This window comes from Aythya fuligula, chromosome 1 (genome assembly GCF_009819795.1).
Source record: "Aythya fuligula isolate bAytFul2 chromosome 1, bAytFul2.pri, whole genome shotgun sequence".
Lineage (NCBI taxonomy): Eukaryota > Metazoa > Chordata > Aves > Anseriformes > Anatidae > Aythya > Aythya fuligula.
Window position 1 is genome coordinate 186,920,755 of NC_045559.1, and position 20,296 is coordinate 186,941,050.

The following is a 20,296-nucleotide window of genomic DNA, read 5'->3' on the forward strand; positions in this document are numbered from 1 at the left end:
GGGAACGGGGTTAAGCTGAGGCAGGGGAAATTTAGGCTGGACGTCAGGAGGGGGTTCTTCACAGAGAGGGTGGTTGCACACTGGAACAGGCTCCCCAGGGAAGTGGTCACTGCACCGAGCCTGTCTGAATTTAAGAAGAGATTGGACTGTGCACTTAGGCACATGGTCTGAACTTTTGGGTAGACCTGTGCGGTGTCAAGAGTTGGACTTGATGATCCTTAAGGGTCCCTTCCAACTCAGGATATTCTATGATTCTATGAAGGTTGGTGATGATTGACTAGGCATGCACATAACTTTTAGGATTTGGTTCAGAAGTATCTTTAAAAAATGTTACAAATTCATTTTCATATTTTGTATGGACCAATAGAATTTACACAAAATTCTACAATGAGAAGGAGACAGTGACATGAATAAAATGAAAAGAAGGCCTACTAAATGAGTCAATTATGTCACAATGAAGCTTGGCCGCAGAAAATAATTCATTACTAAAAAAATAATCAGTCATAGGTCTCACTTACGAATACTTTGATGACACACCTGCTGTAGTTTGACATTTTGATGTGAGTTGATTACACATATTTCAACATCCAAAAGATACATGTTATAACAACAAGTGCTGTCTTCCAACACTGGGACTACCAATTAAACACAACATCCCTATCTATACGGCTGACTTTCATTAACCTAATCTAATTTAAAGCTAATCTCCTGCTGCATTTAACAAAACAATGCTCCCTCCCACAAACAAAATAATTGGATGGAAGGGACTTCAATCATACATATTGTAACATGCAAAGTCTTTAACTCCCCAAACTAGCTTATTGACTATGATGTAATATATAATAAAAGCTTCAGTTTATCAATAGATGATCCTTGGATAAATAGAAATGTTTAAGTCCTTCAACAGCAGGAAACTGAGTAAAAAACTAGAACCAGACAAAAAAAAATCCAAATGCATGCATAAATCTGCAAGCAGAATAACTGGCAAAGTCTTGTCCCAGGCCTTCTGACATCTGTAGCCATATTTAAGACACCCATCTAAACACACTAACTTATTTATATTTTTTGCAGTATTTACATACACTTTTAAGCTCACTCCATCAGACTTTTTGAGAATCTTATGGAATAAAAGGTTCTTTTTCAAAAAAAAAAAAAAAAAAAGATGGCAAAGGTCATGAATCCACTTTTCAGGGTTCTCCTAGGATGCTCCTTCAAGTCTCACGTTACAGCTGTTCTGGTTCAGATGCAACTGCTTGCTTGCAATGTGTGAAATTATGCCATTTTTTTTCCAGCTGATTTTGAAACTGTGTGTCATTGAAGACCAGACCGTATATGATGACAATCAGCAGAGGAGAATTAGGGAAGCATTCTGTTTTAGTGCTGAGAGAAGTAGCTTGGTTTCCTAAAAGAAATTGATAGAACAGTGGTTATGTAAACTCATAAAACAACTGTATGTACTTCTGTACCTGACTAAATGCTAAAAAAAAATACTGCTATACTTACTGCTGACTGTGAAAATTCACCTAAACCTGAGGACTGAACCTGTATCTTCAGATTTCGTCTCATTATTATTTATTTGGCAATATAATAACAAAGTATGGCCCGATGCAAGACTGTAATCCATACACATGTACTAAAACGACTTTCCTTCTCTCAAAGTATCTCAAAAAGATGAGGAAGATGAAGGGTAAATGGAATATAATGAAGGAAACTGAGATGATTTTATTGGAGTTGTACAGTTAAGTCAGAGGCACGCCTAAGAATATGTGTCAAGCAAGCCTAGTCCTGGTCCAGTGCACTAAATGCTGCTGAAATTTCTCAATCAAACAAACATATATAATGATGCAATGAAGAAATCAGAAATATGGAAGATATATGGATAAACTGTATAAAGTGACTCAGTAAAGTCTATTAAAGAAAAAAAAAAAAAAGAAAAACCTAACCTACCCAAATCATGTTACCTGTTTGGAATTATACAGAAATCTCAGTATTAATACAAGATAAGAAAAAAAAATAAATCAAAGAATATATGATTTTGACATACCAATAAAGATTTATACATACATATATGAATCAGTAAGAAAATTTACAATTTACACATAAGAAGTAAGATGAAAATGGGACTAGGACAGGATGGGTCAATGGGCAGAGGCCAATGGGATGAGGTTCAACATGACTAAGTGCCGGGTCCTGCACTTTGGCCACAACAGCTCCATGCAGCACTACAGGCCTGGTGCAGAGTGGCTGGAAAGCTGTGCAGAGGAAAAGGATCCGGGGGTGCTATATCAATGCTTGCCTGACCATGAGCCAGCAGTGTGCCCAGGTGGCCAAGAAGGCCAACGGCATCCTGGCTTGTATCAGGAATAGTGCAGCCAGCAGGGCCAGGGAGGTGATCGTCCCCCTGTACTCTGCTCTAGTGAGGATGCACCTTGAGTCCTGTGTTTCGTTTGGGGTTCCTCAGCACAAGAAGGGCATCAAGGCTCTGGAGCATGTCCAGAGAAGAGCTACAGAGCTGTTGAAGGGCCTGGGGCACAAGGCCTGTGAGGAGCGGCTGAGGGAACTGGGGGTGTTTGGTCTGGGGAAGAGGAGGCTCAGGGGAGACCTCATTGCTCTCTGCAACTGCCTGAAAGGAAGCTGTGGGGAGCTGGGGGTCGGCCTCTGCTCACAGGTAACCAGTGACAGGACCAGAGGGAATGGCCTCAAGTTGCACCAGGGGAGGCTCAGGTTGGCAATGAGGAGACATTTCTGCTCAGAAAGAGCAGTCAGGCACTGGGACGGGTTGCCCAGGGAGGTGGTGGAGTCACCGTCCCTGGGGGTGTTCAAGGAGAGGTTGGACGTGGTGCTTGGGGACATGGGTTAGTGGGTGACAGTGGTGGTAGGGGGATGGCTTGACCAGGTGATTTTAGTGGTCTTTTCCAACCTTAAAGATTCTATGAAATGTAAGTTAATTTTTGTAACGGTTTAATGAAATTCTATGATTCCTTCATCTAGAAGAACTTGAAATAACGTTAATCACATAGGGCTTAAGTTAATGCTCAGTTTAGCGGGAAAAAACACATAAATGATCTTTTTATTTTTTTTTTTTATCTTGTTAATATGGAACTCTAGTCCATTAAAACTCAATGGAGCATTCAACCTCCATTGATAGCCTCTGAAAAACTGTGAAATACTAGCATTAAGATCTGCATTTATAGCCATGTCATTGTCCTTTCTTATAAATACTTAGAGAATATGACTACCACCTGATACAATATTTGGCATATTTCAAAATGAAACTATGACAATTGCTTAATGACACATGGGATGTTTGTGGTAGACAATAACTATTTGTATTCCAACATTACAGAGAAAACTATTTCCAAACTGTAAATTGTAAATAACAGATTGAAAAACCTATGTGCAACCTAGATCAGGTTGATATTTTTAGCGATAGCAATAGATTTTCAGGGTCACATATAAGTTCCATTGAAGTCAATGGCAAAAAAAAAATATCTTGACTTAGCACTGTTTATCTCTTTTTTCTCCTCTTGAAAATGTCATCTAAAGATTAAGGTTTGATCTGCAAAGAATTAACTTTTGCACTTACATATTTCCAGCATATGTATATTTTTGTTAAATACTAATTACTTTCTACTTCTTATTTAAATTACTTTCTACATCTTATTTAAGAACAACATGAAAGTGGCATGCAAACCAAATGGAAGAGGATCAAAGGGAGGCAGTTTTATTTCTGCAGATGACCTGAAATTTCCATAATTACAGATAGCATAATATTCTTAATTGAATGTGGTGGATTATTAATATTAGTGGCAAATGCTTCTGTTCCTGTCTCTGTGTTCGTGTTCAGAAGACTACCTCAGCTTTCCAGCCACAGCCTACATAATCCATGAATAACACCACCAGTATACGTGCCATACCTGGCGATTCTTTCACAGATTAGCTATTTGTTGCTCAAAGTTACTTTCAATAGTAGAAAGTAACTTTTAGTAATAATAATAATAATAATAATAATAATAATAATAATAATAATAATAAAAAACAACAAAAGCAAAGCACAGCTAATATAAATGATACAATGATCACAACAGTAGCAGACTGAATTTCTGTGATGCTTACACTGTTACACAGTAGAGACAAGTGTTTATTTCCTCTTCTTGTTTTGACCTGAGACTTTTGTTTTCTCTGAGTTAGAAAACTGAGCATTTATAGATTAAATTATATTTATATTTTATGGAAAAACTCATGGAATGTTTTATCTGATGACATGGAAACACAAACAACATTTTAAAACATTTGTGATTCTTGTCTGTTTCTCTTACTTCCATAAGAACTTCACAGAGAAGTCTTTGTGCTTCTTTATTTTTAGATGAACACTTGCCTGTATTTCATGCTTTGTGTAAGACAAGTCCTAAGTTCTTCCCTCATAAAGAAGGACTAGCCTCACATAATAGTTTGGTAATAAGACTGAGTTTTTTTCCCCTGAAATGTAAAGAAAAGTTGATAAAAACTGACTGATGTACAGGCTTACCCCTTTATTCTGGTTCACATTACTTCAACATTACACCTGGAGTAATTATACCTTTCAAGTTCAGTCAATCATTTTAAAATGTGAAACTGCTGGCTCTCTTGAAGAGTTTTAGCTTATTTCAGTGACAGCTAGGTGTAACCTATGGAGAAACACAACCCTATAACTTCTTACAATTCTATTTTTATCTATCTGTCTGCAGGACTCATTCTCACTCCTTCTTTGTAGTTATGTTCCTTACCTCTTTATCACTCTGTAGAGTCATCTGCTGTTCCATTACACTTTGTCTTTGGCTGGGTTTCAGCAGCCGCTGCGTTCTGAAGTGATGAAACTTCTATATATGTTCTGTGTTCGGAGATTTCAAAGGACTTTGCAACGTTTCCATCAAGAGACTTAGCTGAAATAAGTACATCACTTAGTTCCTGGTTATTATCTGACTCAACAGTAGTTGCATTTTCAGTCTCCGGACTGCAGGATTTTGCAGCAACTCCAGTCAGTTCTGAATATGATTCACAAAAAGAAATGCTGTCACAACAAGCTGAGTTTTGCATAAGAGGCCAAGCATCTGAAATGTCTCCACAGGCAGAGTGTGAAAGAGAACCAAGGAAGGTAGGAATCATTTCTCCAACAGAATCAGAAGCCCTGCAGATGAAAAAGACACATGATTTCAAGAACATTCCAGAAAATATTAGTAATTATTGTCAATAGCAGTTACAGGTATTTCAAAAAGATTAAAGAGGGTCATACTAAATTAGCACTCCAGAGGCACCCTGTCCAAAAAAAATTCTTTTGAAAGGGAAGCCAGTTTATCCTTCCCCTGGAAATGAAGAGAGCTCTGGAGATTGCTACTAGAGGTAAAGAAGGATGCCTAAAATAGAAAATATGAAACACAGTTGGAATGCTTAGTCTAAAGAACAGGAATGTGATGAAAAGTACTGTAGTAGTGTTCACATACAAAAAAAATGTTGCAAAGAGGAAGGGATTTATTTGTTCTCTAATTTTTGTGTGTGGAGAAGGGTTAAGATAAGACATAACGAGCTCAAATTGCAGCAAAAAAGATGTTGAAGAAGAGTATGGAATGTTCAACACTAGTGTTTTTTTTCCTTTTATTAACATCTAATAAATATATTAACAAATATTAACAATATATTGACAAATATCTAATGGAAGTAAAAGAAAAAAGTGGCACCAGATTGAGGGAAGTGAAAAAACCACAGGACTGGTTAAATTTTTTTCCATTTGCGTGATTTCATATTGAACATCCATTCACTTCAGATTTTTCAGTTCGTTCTGTCTAATCTTCAAAATGTGAAAAAAAAAAGTTTTCCTCCAATTCTCTTTCATTTAGAGAGGGCCTAATATTAAAGAAGGGCAAGGATTTTAAATTCTTAGAAGAATTATTTTATGAAAAATGGAAGAAAGTGGAAGTAGAAACTCAATGATCTCAAATAACATGATACTGACATGTCTCAAAGCGCTATACATGCCCATCTCTACTGAAAGGCCAGTAATGCTTCCTAATATAGTACACCAAAATAAATATTCACAAGAAATTACACAGTAACATACTTTATTTTGAAAACCATCTACAGAATTTATAAAAATGTAAAGGCTATATTAAATCTGATATACAATAACAATTTGTGAGTCCAAAACTCATCCCATGTTAACACTGCCTATAGCGTATTTTAAGTAGCTTTACTCATTTCCAAAAGATGATGCTTTAACAGCTTAGATATATACACAAAGCATTTTTATAGATGAGGGTAGAAGTCAGGACATTGCACCACAATTGAAGGAAATACATTATTTTGGCAAAGGAAATTGGAGCAAACTCCATTTCTGCTGGAAGGAACCACAGATCTTTGATGTCCACATAGCATGGATATGACATTTATTTTTAAAGCCTCAACCAAAAGACCTTTCAGAAAGTACACAACTCTCAATTTGTCAGCCTTGGTGGTATAAAAGGATGACTCAAACTTGCTGGTATTTAAACAGGTTGTAATAGAAAATTTAAGTATTTTACATCTACTTAAGTCACGAACCTAACTATTGCATAAGCAATACTTATGAAGAAGCTGCTCCTATGGTTTCAGTTACATTTGGCCAGAGGAACAAAACAGCTGGAAAGCAATTTAAACCCGGTATGGAAAACAATTCCAGTTAAAAGAAATAAATACATCTTGTGTTAATATCTGTAACCAGGAAACTCTGAATGACACTATAAATTTTATATACTTAGCTCGTTTTGAAGAAATACTACTGTATTTATTTTCATCTGTTTGGGAGAAAATAATGGTTACAATCTGGTCGCAACTCAGAAACAGTAGATATTTTAAGCTTCACAGTCGTTTAGAGTTTCTAAAAAAAGAAAATTCTTGTGACAATTCTAAACTATATCTTAATCCCTCCAGATTCACCGGTTTATACAGCACCTTGATAACCCATAGGAGGAACATGGGTCACCAAAGCCTCTAAGGTACCATAGAGTAAGAGGAAGAATACTTCTCTCTACTTGTGAGAGAAATACTCACTTCTTCAGAGAAACTGATGTAACATGTCAGCACTTATTAAGTAATACTTAAACATTACATATTTTTTTCTTCATTTATCGATAGATGTTTTTACCATAAACCCATTTTTGCAAAGAACAGGAGGATATGGCTGCAGGATGAAAATCCTTTATTCCATTGCAAACAGCTACTGTATCCTGTAAAAACATTAATTTGCATACAAAATAGCTAACGTTTAATAGACTTTTATAAAAGTAATTTACCTTTCATTGAGTGTAGTCTGTGAGTGGAAAGCACAACTGTGACTGCTGTGCTCCATGCTACAGGTCTCATCACAGCATAGTGATGGAATCAAGTGAACTGGTCCTGAGGGAATGAAACTTGAGTTAATAATGTTAAATGTGTTAAAGCTGTGTATAAACTTAGTCTCTGTACTCTTTCAAACTTGAGTATTATTTTACTAATTACACTATAATATATAGATTGAGGAAATACTTTTCTTATTGCAAAAAATAGGTTAATTTATACTTTTTAAAATAGTTATTTATAAAAGGCAAGCCCTTCCCCCAGGATTAATACAGATGCCAGTCAAGATAATCTGAATATCCACCTCTTAAATTAATTTACTTTTCAGTTAGGTACATGCAAGAGGAAGTACCACATTCTGACAATTAACATACTAGGCTATTTAAACTTTTGTTCTTGTGTTAAATTATATACATATTAATATCATAAATGCATCTGTTCTGATAGTGCTTCACAAAATCTCAGTGATTTGAATTGCTCAGGTTTTTGAATGTCCTTTAGCGTTAGTATCATGTTCTTACTGTCTGTGAAATCCTTCATACCAATTTAAGTCTCCAAGGCAGATGCAGTGCTATTTTTACCAGAATGAAATGAGATAGACATTTAAAGATTTTAAGTGAATGGTCATTGGAATGAAAACAAAAAAAAAAATCATAACCAAATAACTACTTAGCAATTCTATGTTCTCATTGTGAAATTAGCCTAGGACACGTGGTAGTTTGACTATGTTTGCTTTGCAGTGAAAGCTAAATGTCACAACTCCATTGTTAGATAAATGTTCATCATGAGTTTCTGCTGCTTGTATTACTCCTGTTCCATAAAGTGACTTTTAAATAGACCTAACATACCACATGTCTGTGATGTGCTTCTCTGGCACTGGCAACAAGTTCTGTGGTCATACTCATTTAGTCGTGGTCTATCAAAACATGACAATTCAGACCCATTGTAGTGAATGTCTTGTGATCTCAGAGACCCTTTGGATAAAATGAATAAAAATATATATTAGCAAATGATACCTTTTTTCCTGTTCAGAGTCTCCTATCTTCAAAGAACACTTAAATGTCATAATATACGGCATTTCCATACATTTTCCACCCGAAGGATCCACAATGATGACGGGGTTTGACATAACACAAACCACAGATTTTGCAACAAACCCTACAACAGCTGGTTCAACTACAGCCTCTCATAAGAAGACATCTGCTCTTATTTTGATGATGATTTGAGAGGATATCATATTCACTGTTCTATTTTCTCTGTGGTTAATGATTCTCAGTGATTCCAATCTGAAATTTTCTACATTCAGCCACTGGGGTTTTGTTTATGTTACCTTGAGGAGCTTTATATTAACAGCAGACTTCATTTAATCTGTATAACTGTAGGCCAGGGCAAATGAGTTATTAAATTTCACTAACTGAAGTTTGTATTCACTATGTCTAAATTTTTAAAAACTTGTATTGGAAAGGTTAAAACTTATATTGTCTAAGCTAGGAACAATTCTTACAACTCCCCTCTAAATCTTTGTATTTTTGTTTGGGCTGTATACAGTGATGACATCAATTCTTCCAAGTTCATATAATTGTTTGACATCCAGGGTTCATTAAAACACTGTCATAAAATATTTTTTAAAATGAAAAATGGGAACTAGAATGCTTTCAACTTTTCTCTTTCTTAATTTAAACTCAGTGCCAGAAAATATTCATGATATGCAAGCTGTTGAATAATCCCATAAAAACGAATCTTTACTGAAAATTCTGCTATTTCCATTGGCCACATTCATTATCTCAACAAGCTCATCGGTATTTTACAATGGCATGTGACACACAAATCTTTCATCATGGTATTTCCATATTGTTATTGCAATTATATAATGACATCCCAGGTTGGATCCCCAATGGTCCAAATATCTCTCTGCAGCATTTAACAGAATGAATGCAAAACTATTTCTGGACATCTGCACAGTATTTTCTTAGTAGAAGCTAGAACATCTTCATTTGAGCCAGCATATGTGACTGGATATATAGTCTTGGGCTTCTGCTAGCTTGTTCATCTCAACGCTAAACATGTCTGAATGTTGTAGACATGTAGACATAACAATTCTTGTTTTTTTTGTTTTTTTTTTAAATTCATATATGGAAAGACTTGTGAAGCTAATACCGATATATGAATATTACAAAGAAATAGTAATAACTGGAAACTTACAGCTGGGTTTCTTCTCCATGAATTGCCTCTTACAATAGATAACACAAAGAATAAGAAGAGCCAAGAGCACTGTTGCAAGTGCGCTGCATATAACTGCTGCTAGAGCAGTGTCTCGTGGACTGGAAGCAGTTGATGGGATCTTCACAAGATTTACTTTGGTGGTACCTGAAATGTAATTAAATAATAATTTAAGAAAACTGTAGTATTTCAGGATTATAAGGCTATGCAAATGAAAGTATGGAAAACAGAAGAGGCTCTTAGCACAGAATAAAAAGGATATCCCATCTGCTAATGTATAAGTATTCACATAGGTAATCAATGACATTACAAAAATAAAAATACTAGAAAAATACATTGCAAACTGAGTGATAATGAGTGGAGGAGTATACAATGGCGTTGTCTGTCCATGAGAATGAAATCAGACCTTCATCACGAAAATAAAAACTTTTAATATTGAAAAAGATTTTAATATTGAGCACATTTCCCAGTGTCTCGTTGAGAACGCTGCCCACTAGAGGGAGTCAAAATTACGTGAACTTCCCTTCAAAAGGATATTTTCTGAGAGTTGAGGCACAGAAGTTTGAATGCTATCAAAGGTACCATTTTGCTTGGTTGCATGTCATGGCACCATGCACTTCTAGGATCAAATCAAGGATTTCACCAGTGCTAACTTTTTTTTATTCAGTGTTAACTTTTAAAAATACAGATAATACCCTTAGTTAAAATTCAACGTATTTACTTTATATCTGTATTACTAAAGAAAAAGGTAGCATTTCTAGCTTTGGCAAACATTTGCTTTTACATGGGAAGTCAAAAAATACTAAAAGTATCACAGGCTTAACTATTGAAGCTATCTTAAATACAAGTGGTCTTTTTAAATTAAATAATTTTTAACAGATTATTAATCTTGATAGTTCATCTGTTTCGATCTATTTTGAAGGCCACATCAATTCAGCAGTATTTTATGAGGAAAGTAACAAAAATTTGAGTATTTCTCTGACAGCAAATTTTTAAAAAGCCACAAACCACATTTTATTAACTTATAAAAGTAAGTAAAACGTGCCTATTTCCACCAGAAAATTCTTGGTTAAAACCTAAAGACCATAATTTCCTAAAAAATAGTCTATGCAGTCATAAGTTTGAATTGGGAGATAAATGTCTGCCAAAGTATGTTAAAATCACTAATCAAGTCGTACATAACTACAACAGTTTGTTATCCTAACTGCAATATAATAACAGCAAGAGAGAACTTGCTTACTTGCTAACTTCATGCCATCAATGGAATTGTATTACTCAGGAATACTTTTCTGAAATAACGATGCTATTTCCTTAACACACATCAAACATGGGCATTAAAGTATTTAAAATGCCATATCACTTTGTTATAATGGTCAGATTGCTTGCCAAAAAGCTAGGTATTTTGAAAATCAACATCATTACATCGAACTCTAAGTCTGCAGACTACTTATATCAAAGAAAACATTAGCTCCTATGAAATAAAAATCCAAAATTAAAACAAAACAAAACAAAAAACAATACACATGCATTACAAAATAAAACTACTGTGTCAGTCAGATCGTTGCTATTATTCACAAGTATGACTATTTAGTTGTTAATTCCTTGATTTGAATGTGAAGAAACCCAAGTGTTATTGCATTTATAGATATATATATTTCTGTTAACCTTTGATTTGTACCACTGTGTTCTACCCTTAGATCAGAAATAAATTTACAGCAGATCTTTTTTTGCATCCTTTTTATTTGCCAAACTGGACTGAGGAAAGGCTGAGAGAGCTGGGGCTGCTTAGCCTGGAGAAGAGGAGGCTCAGGCGGATCTCATCCATGTCCCTAAATCCCTGAAGGGAGGGTGCAGAGAGGATGGAGCCAGGCTCTGCTCAGTGATCCCCAGAGGCTGTGGGGTCTCCTCCTTGGGGATCTCCAAAAGCCACCTGGACGTGGTCCTGGGCAGCCTGCTCTGGGTGTCCCTGCTTGGGCAGGGGGGGCACCAGGGGCCTCCAGGGGCCCTGCCAGCCTTGATCCTTCTGTTTCTGAATTATTAAAAACCAGACCTCAAAACTCATCAATAAAGAGGCTGGTGTCTTCTATATGAAAAAGAAATAGATTTTGAAGCTCTGTCCTTGTACTGCAGTTTTGTAATTTTCCTTATTACAGCAGATGGTGTATTTGTATTTCAGCTAACAGAGCAAAATTCCAATTCATGGTTACAGGTACTTTTCCTTCTTAAAAATGATTACCTGTCCTTCTCTTCTATAATTCCCATTATTTACAGAGCTAAGTCCTATGACCTCTTTTCCAGATCTTCATTGTTTTTTTAAAAGAAAGAGCAACCAGTGTTGTAATCTTTTTGTCACAACTTGAATGCCCCTGACAGGAGCATTACAATCTTCCACAGAGAAAACTTTTCACTCAGTTTCTAGGATCCTTGCACCAGTAGCTTTAAGTTTACAGTTTGAAGGGATTGCAGCAATTTCTGCATGGTATGTATATATATCCAGTATATAATTCTGTGAGAAGCAGTGAAATACTGCCAAATTTGTTGGCTTTGGTGTGAAAATTAAGGTCTGTACGTTGATACCAGGTTTTCAATTTGGGACAATTGCCTGAATGAGTATTTAGAAGGTTAAAGACAGTCAGGACATGTATTTAAAAACAAAACAATAAAAAACTATCAGAATGCCTTCAAATATTTTTCATGTCCATCTATCCATCAGTTCCAATGTACCTACCTAAAAGCACTAATCAGTTCCTAGAAATCAACCTTCAGTTAGCAGAAAAAGAGAATTGTTGATTTTGAAAGGAAAAACTGAACAAGATCACTGGAGGTGGAGCTGCTATATACTTGTCTCTTTGTTTGCTCACAAAATCTATTTATTTGTAAGTATAATTATGTATCAGATTTTCCTCTGGGAAATTGCAAATTACATATCTTTCTTCAATTCTCATCAGCAGCCTCCAAGTGGGAAATACAATGATTTTATTTTAAATGGGATGGCAAAAAAGATATATATTTTTTAGCCATCTAGCAACATAAAGATTTATTTTATTTGGCCTTTTTTTTTTTTTTTTTTTTTAACTTGAGAAAGCAATTTTCTGCTCTTGAGAATGTCTACCACTCATCTTCACCTTCAAAGAACTTTTTAGAATAGCTGCTGTGAGCAGTCCATTGTACTTTAGCTCTAATTATAATGATAGTGATCTTCCCTGCAGAGACCAACACTTCAGAAGTGGATTGCTATTGTAAAAGCGGCCCGTTGGGCATTGCTGAACTCTGCTTTCAGTGTTACTCAGATATGTATGCATTTTCATAAACTCTTTTCAGGCTCACAGACTTAATGGTCCCATTTCAGTAAAGCAAGGAGGTGTATTTTAAACTTGTACTTGCATCTATTACATGATTAAATGACTAACTTTAAATATGTAATTAAACACTGAATTGGACATGATACATTAAGAAAGGAGGGAGGAGGTGCATGCTGTTTTACAGTTCTTGAAACCATGTGCATATTATACATCACAAAAATAAAGTAACAAAAAACTTACTTTATTTAGGGAAAAGATTTTGTATTCTAAGTTTTAGTTCCAACATATTCTGGAAATGTGCTAGTGCTAAATGTGAATTACCCCAAATACCAAGCTGCCTCCTCCATCATTTTGAGGAGTAAACCGAAATACACATTATTCCCCTAATTAAGGAACAGTACATTGTATATGCAAAGGTGTGGCTCTTAAAAGCAACTAAAGTTTTTGTTAATCCAGGGTGGTTAAATAGCAATAGCTCTGCTGATACTGAACATATGAATCCCAGCTGTATTGCTGTAAGGTCTGCCAATAAACAGAACAGTTGATTTTTTAGTCAATGATACCAAGCAACCAGAGACTGGACAAAACATAAAAAGACTTCCTTTATCATTTAGTTCATGTTTATTTTCTCAGATTTTTTTTGTCCTTAGAACTATGATTAGCTACAGTCACTACTGGAATCAGCATGCCTAAAAGGGAGTTTTCTATGGTAGATTAACCATTTGAAAATAGAACATGCAGCACTTTACATTCCTTCCATGGATATAATAAATGACTACTGAAGTTAAGGAGGACAAAATGTGGAATTTTATGTGTGTTTTTTTCTTTTTTTTTTTTTTTCCCTTTAGAAACTACTATTACCACATCAAGTCAATGTTAACCCAACGAGGGTTCTCAATAAAACATAGCTAATCAAAGCTCCACATAGTGCCATGTTTTACAATCAGGCCTGAAAATAATTTACCAAAGTAAACTAAAATATGGTTTGATTCTTGGAATATGGGTATTTCTGCCCAAGAAAGGGAAAAAGAACATTTGTGAACCTTTATGATTTCTGATTGGTTCCAGTTTGCATTATCCATCTTAATTTTACAAGAATTAAGGGCTCAGATATATCCTCAAGTTACAATAATTTAATAAGCTACTGCCTGTCAGCTGAAATGTTTTGGCTATCTGTATGCATGCTGTCGATCCATGGAAAACATGAGGTAATGGGACTTATCTTGAAACTCCTTCATTTTGAAAAGAAAAAGTTTAAGACACATTTGTGTTCATTTAAAAGTAAAAACACAATGCCTCTACCTAGTCCTCCACTTTGCTGCCCTATAAGCAAAAGAATGCGTTATATATAAACATGAGGTACAGATAAATAAATCAGGTACTACATGTATTATAGGTATATATGCATAAAACACATGCATAAGGCATACTACTACTAACATCAATGGAAAGCAAGTTGTCCTGAGTATATTCCTAATCCTTCACAAAAGAAAATACTGCATCCCTTCTGCAGATCTTTCATGTATGAGGTAAGGAACTTTATTACACATTGCTGTTGCAGACTGTGGTAAACACTGAAGAGAATCTCCCAACATCTGCAAAAGGACAGCCATTTGCGTGCATGGCCTACACCCAAAAGTTCATCATGTCAAACCACATCTTTCAAATGTACTCAAACTGCTTACATTAAAGCCTTTAGATTCCAAGTTGGTGCCCTACAATTTTTGTTGTTGTTGTTTTGTTTTGCTGTTCTTGTTATTTTTTAATAAATGCACCAAGATGCCTTAAGGGAGAAAATGACTGTTCAAGTATTTATCCTTTGTTTGGAAATCCTGAAAAATGTGCTTATAAATTGAAATCTTTGAAATTTGATTTATTAATTTCCAAGCCCATTTCTCTTGCACTGTGTTATTTTACAGAACTCCAATTGTTGACAGCCTTTTATGTTTAAAATGGTAGAAAATTATGTTGCGTACATGCATTTGAAATACAGCACTGAATATACACTGCTGTGTCTGTAAGGCACACTCAAATTCTACAACAGGGTTTTATTTCAGTAATTAAGAGATGTTCTTTCTTGGTCCTACCATGGTCATCTAAATTGAAATGATACAAAGGCACAAAAGCAACATTGCTTTATAGTTACAACTTACAGCTTTGAGAACTGTCTAGCAATTTAAAAATATAACGTGACAATAAATTCTCAAGTCACTGGTACCCTCAAATAAAATGAAAAAAAAATAATCAGAGAGTAAGAACAATAGCAGAGGAAGTGGAGATATATCCACTATATCACTGCTGAACTATATATCCTTCTGCCCCTCCTACATAATACCACTGGTTACTAATGGGAGAAGATGTTTTGTCTTTCCTCTATAACCAAAAATAGTCACCATGATCCGGTGGCACAATGACTATATTGCTGTTAATATGATATGTTGGTGCCAACTATTACTCTTCTGGCTTTTGCTTCTAGTAGCTCACTTTGTGCCTCTGACTGCTAAGGATGTCTAATACCTATTTTGCATAGAACGCAATTTCTTTCTCACTTTTTACAAGTGTTCTCATGTTAAATCAGTATCACATAGTGCTTGTGTCAGAACATATGAGACTGCCAAGCACAGCAGAAAACCTGTTTTCCTACTTCATTTCTAACCTGTAGGCTTACCCAAATTCTTTTCCATGTTTTGGAAAGCAATGTTTGGGAACAAAAATATAAAATTTTAGGATAATCTCCTGTTCAAATCCAACTAGAGAATGCCAGTGCTTACGCTTATCTTCCCTCTTTTAAATCAAAAGTGGTTAATGACTGCCATTCTGACAAACTTCTCTCTCCTGGTGTGATGTTGGAAAGTAAAGGGGCTTTGCTGTTTTTGGATAAATGCTTAAAATACTCTAAGGTATCTAGAATGGGTAAATACTGAACTTCAGAAAATCTGCTTGAATTCCAAGTTATCACAAATTTTGACATTTGAGGCAAATGAAGAAATAGCTGATAAGCCCTCTGCCAACATCTTAGTAATGACAACTACTGCAGAACTGATAGCACATAATATGCGCATCAAATCTTAAGAAACTATTTTTACTACACAGGGAAACACCCTTCACACAAATACCACTTTGAATGGTGTGTACCATTGATTATATGATTGGCATGCAAAATGCAGGATTGAAACTTTCTCTTCCTGTGGAATGTGCAAATTTTTTTCCCTGGATGTGTCACAATCTTTCAGACATAAATCTTGCTGCATAGGAATTTTTCTTAAAAATCTCAGGGCTGTAATAGTTCGTTCTTGCATCAATCCCACATCAACCCCAGCTATGAAAGTTGCTTTGGTTTTTCAATAGAGACAAAAATATCTGTTTTATACCCTGGATGTACAGTCCCATTTCATCTTCAGAACTACCAAGTTAAAGAACAAAAATAACCTGGTGCAATTTTTGAGTCAGTTATGTCTGTTTAGGACAGTTACATCATTAAAGCTTACAGTTCAACTAGCCGATGTTACCACGACTGAAAAAGTTACAGAAGAAAGTTACTGAAAAGTTACAGAAGACATGAAAAAGAGAATCAGAAGTGAATGATGCAAAGGATGGATCCACAACTCTTTCAGGAAATACAAGATATTCTTGACTGCTGGTGTTAGAATATTAATTTTGCTTGCATAGGAAGGAAGGAAGCTTATTGAGTTCAATGAGTTTTAGTTGAGATAACTGGAGGGCTGGTTTCTTTTGGCTCCGACGAATTATTCTGGAGTATGTTTAACTTTAACTTCTGCATGGACACAGTAAAACAATTAAATAGTGAAATGTGCAGGGAAAAAATATCTTCCACAATTGGCCAAATAAACTGCTACAACAATTTCTTTTAAACCACTAGTCAGGGCATTGCACAGACTTCAAGAATTGATTCTCTGTGACTAAGCTAGCCACTCAACAGCCAAGCCACGCAGCGTGCTTTACCATGCTTTATACAGACTCCGGAGGCAATTCTGCAATACAATTTGGATAACTGCAACACAATTTGGACAAAGGGCATCGCTGTCCAAAACATGAAATAGTGAGTTTTGGAGAACAGAGTGACTCCTATTGTCATGACTAAGTGAGCACTATTAAATTTATCTTGGCATTGTCCTTTCTAAACTTCCTATTAATTTTCTGGTAACTCTAAAAAGCAACTAGAATTGGAAAAAATGCACAATAAAACACTGACTTCTGTTGCAAGAGCTACAGTGGCCATGGAATATGGGTTGTGACTGCTGCTGGAATGGAAATCTTGTTATTTTCCTTGATACAAATGCATTTGGTTTAGAAAGACCTACATCAAAGCAGGCTCCTGTATTCTTAGTTTTCAGACTATTCTTATTCTTTCACAAAATTCTGCTGTGGTAATCTTAAAATACTTCATCATAAGAAAACATGAGCAGATGATGGTAAGGCTGTGGATGTACATGTCCCAGAGTGACAGAAGGGGATGGACTTCTGGAAACATGCCATTCCTCTATCAGTCATAAAAAGATGAGAGAAAAGGCTCTGTGGCTTTCGGTTCCACAACGCTTGTAGAAGTCATCCACAAAAGCAGACCAGGAGTTTGCACTGCCTAGAGATATAGTATTTTCAAGTGGGTAACTACTGCCATTACATGTTTTCTGGAAGAAGAGACGAAGACCGTATCCCCACTGGAATTTAATCATACATGCAGTAGTTAAATGACAATAGCATGCATGTACATGTATAAATGGAGCATTAGCATGGCTGAAGATTGTTTCTTTAGCTAACAGAGATTAACCTACTTCCAATAATCAGAAGTATAACAACATTGTGAACTGCACATACACGGGCTACAGACCTGTATTAAAAGGTTCAAAGTAGATCTCAGTTGCTGACCTTGTAGAGTGATGCATGGACGGGTTTTCAGTATGGATTGAAACATGACAGAGTGGAAAGCTCCTTCCTGTAGTCATGACCAGACAGGCAGGATCAAAAGCTGACTGAGTAGCTATGACCCATCTTTGCTAGCACCTGGCCAGGGAATACACGTGCTCCTCCAGGCACATGTTGCTGAAAGAGTATGGATTTCAACATACAAGTAGGTATACACTTGGCATGTACACCCCCAATCACTGAAATGAATACTATCTGTATTTATATAAATACCAGTAAAGCAAGAATTGAATCGTAAATGAGTCATAAAAGAGTTTTTGTCTCCCTCTTCAATCAGATTTCTAACATTTCTTTTCTAACACAATTATTTCCTTGTGATGGTTCAGCCATGGGAAAAACTTGCATGACAAATGCAGGCTTGTATTCTAACTTTATTAATACAGACTTTGACAAACATTGTTAATAAGCAGACATTTTCAAGAGCTATGCCTTTTTTTTTTTTTCTTCTTCTTTCTCGAAAAACGTTTTTAAATATTGAAGACAGAAGTATTCAGCTACCTTTTGCTTAGCAAATTACTAATTTTGCTTAGTAATAAGATTACTAGATTGGCTAAATCATCTAGTCCAGAATGCTTGGAGCTTCAGCAGTGATGTGAAAATTCAGTAAAATTCTGGTACCAGGTACAAAAATGAAATCATAAACCCGATGGTTAGAGCCCAGTCTTCAAAATTTCTGTAACGTACTAACATTTTTGTTACTGCAGATGAAAACAAGGAACAAAACCAACATAAATGCTAAAGAAATTCTTCTAGCTGTTAGAAATCCCATGTAGAAAGAGCCTACTTCTAAGACATGATTAATAAATTTGAGCACTGAAAGAGATACAGAAATGTGTATTCTAGCATCCAGTTTGAACAGTGACAAAGGACTCGATCCTTTGGAACAGGTTTTAAGCATACAGAAGTTAAACCTTAACATTTGCAATTTTTAAATTCAATGTCTCCGTCCAAGAAACTGTAGTCCTGGATTAGGCCACACACCTCCCATATAGTCTGAAGAAAAAGTTAAACACAGAATAGACGGCAAGAGTCATCACACTGAGTAACGTTATGCTTAATGTCACCATGCTCAGCCTACTTATAAGGAAACATGGAGGATTATTAACTTTTTTCTTCCATAAATTATCTAGAGTGGCTGAGAAGGGTTTCCATTATCTCTTAAAATTGCTGAAAACAAAAAAGCTATGACCTTACTTTAAAATTAAATTAAAAGTATGTGGGAGAAGTCATGAACAAGGCTTGTAAATCCCTTCAGATACAGCTTTTGAAAGAAGACGTAATGATTGGATTTCTCCCTTTGGTAAAGGGCTCTTAAGCTTTTACTAAGAAGCACAAGACTGAAGTTCAGCTGCATCCTCTGCCACTTCCCTAGAAATGTTTTAGCCACTAAGTTATTAACTGTTCTGGGTAAAAGCTTACTTCACCTCTCCAGTTGAATTTGCCCAGTCATAAAACTTCAACAGAAGTAGTAAGCCCCCCTCTTAGAGCAACCAACATTCACGTGAAATGTATTTGTGGAATGTAAAAAAAAAAAAAAAAAGTAAACCATACTCAAGCCTGCACACCACTGACGTTTCTCCTGTTTATGATTATGTCAGAACCTAGTTTAGATTAAGCTCTCCAGGCAAGGCAACTACTTCTGTTTTTTTTTTTTTTTTTTTTTTTAAAGAAATACAACCACTAGACATTTTCATGTACTGGGGGAAAAATATGTTTTTACTGTGGAAAACAGTGAATTGATATAATTAAGACTGTTTCATAATACTTACAACTGGGCTGAATTACGATTCTAAATTACGGTGGAAGTTAAGGGTTGCATAACCAACTCTACTAATATTTTCTAACTTTATGTTCAATTTTGTAACCTCCAGATTTTATAAAAACACTTTTTTTTGTATGCAATCTGAAATACATAGGATTAAATATAAATTTTCAAAATTTTATAACATACACCCTTAACATCTGTAGAAGCTGGACATTCATCACCAGCTTATTTTAATACTGCAAATATCAAAGTAAATTTCATTATTTACTGCAAAGAAACTTAACTATTGTGTAACAGAAAGCATGCACGTGAAGACTACAGTACAGATGAAAAAGCTGTGGCTTTGAAGTCAGAAATAATAATAGCTTATATAAAGCAGTTTTAATTTACCACTTAAAGCTTTTGGGATAAAGTAAAGTCATACAGAACAAAAGGCTGCTGCATACAAGCTCCTTACTTTGCTATTTTACCTAAGCTGAGATGTAACATCTCCCTGCTTTTATAGAAGTCAATAGAAATTAGTCATACAACACAGAAGACACTCTGAAAGGTTATCTTTGAAAAATCAAGCTCTGTTGGTGAGATTCATGTGATCAAAGCAAACATCTGTATGTGAGTGGGTCACCTGAACATTCTCTGCACAGTGAGGCACCAGGGAAGACTCCTTTAATGTTCAGTTAATCCAATTTGTTCTAAACAACATATTGGGTCTATGTGG

At 35.5% G+C, this 20,296-nt stretch overlaps 1 protein-coding gene across 3 annotated transcripts in view; it reads right to left on the reverse strand.

The window, feature by feature from the left end:
* Positions 1 to 212: 212 nt before the first annotated feature.
* The window catches only part of TNFRSF19 (TNF receptor superfamily member 19), a 62,772-nt gene continuing 42,688 nt past the window's right edge, over positions 213 to 20,296 (reverse strand). For all 3 annotated transcript variants that reach the window (XM_032207909.1, XM_032207910.1, XM_032207911.1), the window contains 5 exons: positions 9,550 to 9,714; positions 8,196 to 8,321; positions 7,305 to 7,407; positions 4,767 to 5,167; positions 213 to 1,402 (listed from right to left, as the gene is read on the reverse strand). In XM_032207909.1, coding sequence (XP_032063800.1) covers positions 4,774 to 5,167; positions 7,305 to 7,407; positions 8,196 to 8,321; positions 9,550 to 9,714 — 788 coding nt within the window. In that variant the 3' untranslated portion in view covers positions 213 to 1,402; positions 4,767 to 4,773. The remainder of the gene's footprint in view (positions 1,403 to 4,766; positions 5,168 to 7,304; positions 7,408 to 8,195; positions 8,322 to 9,549; positions 9,715 to 20,296) is intronic.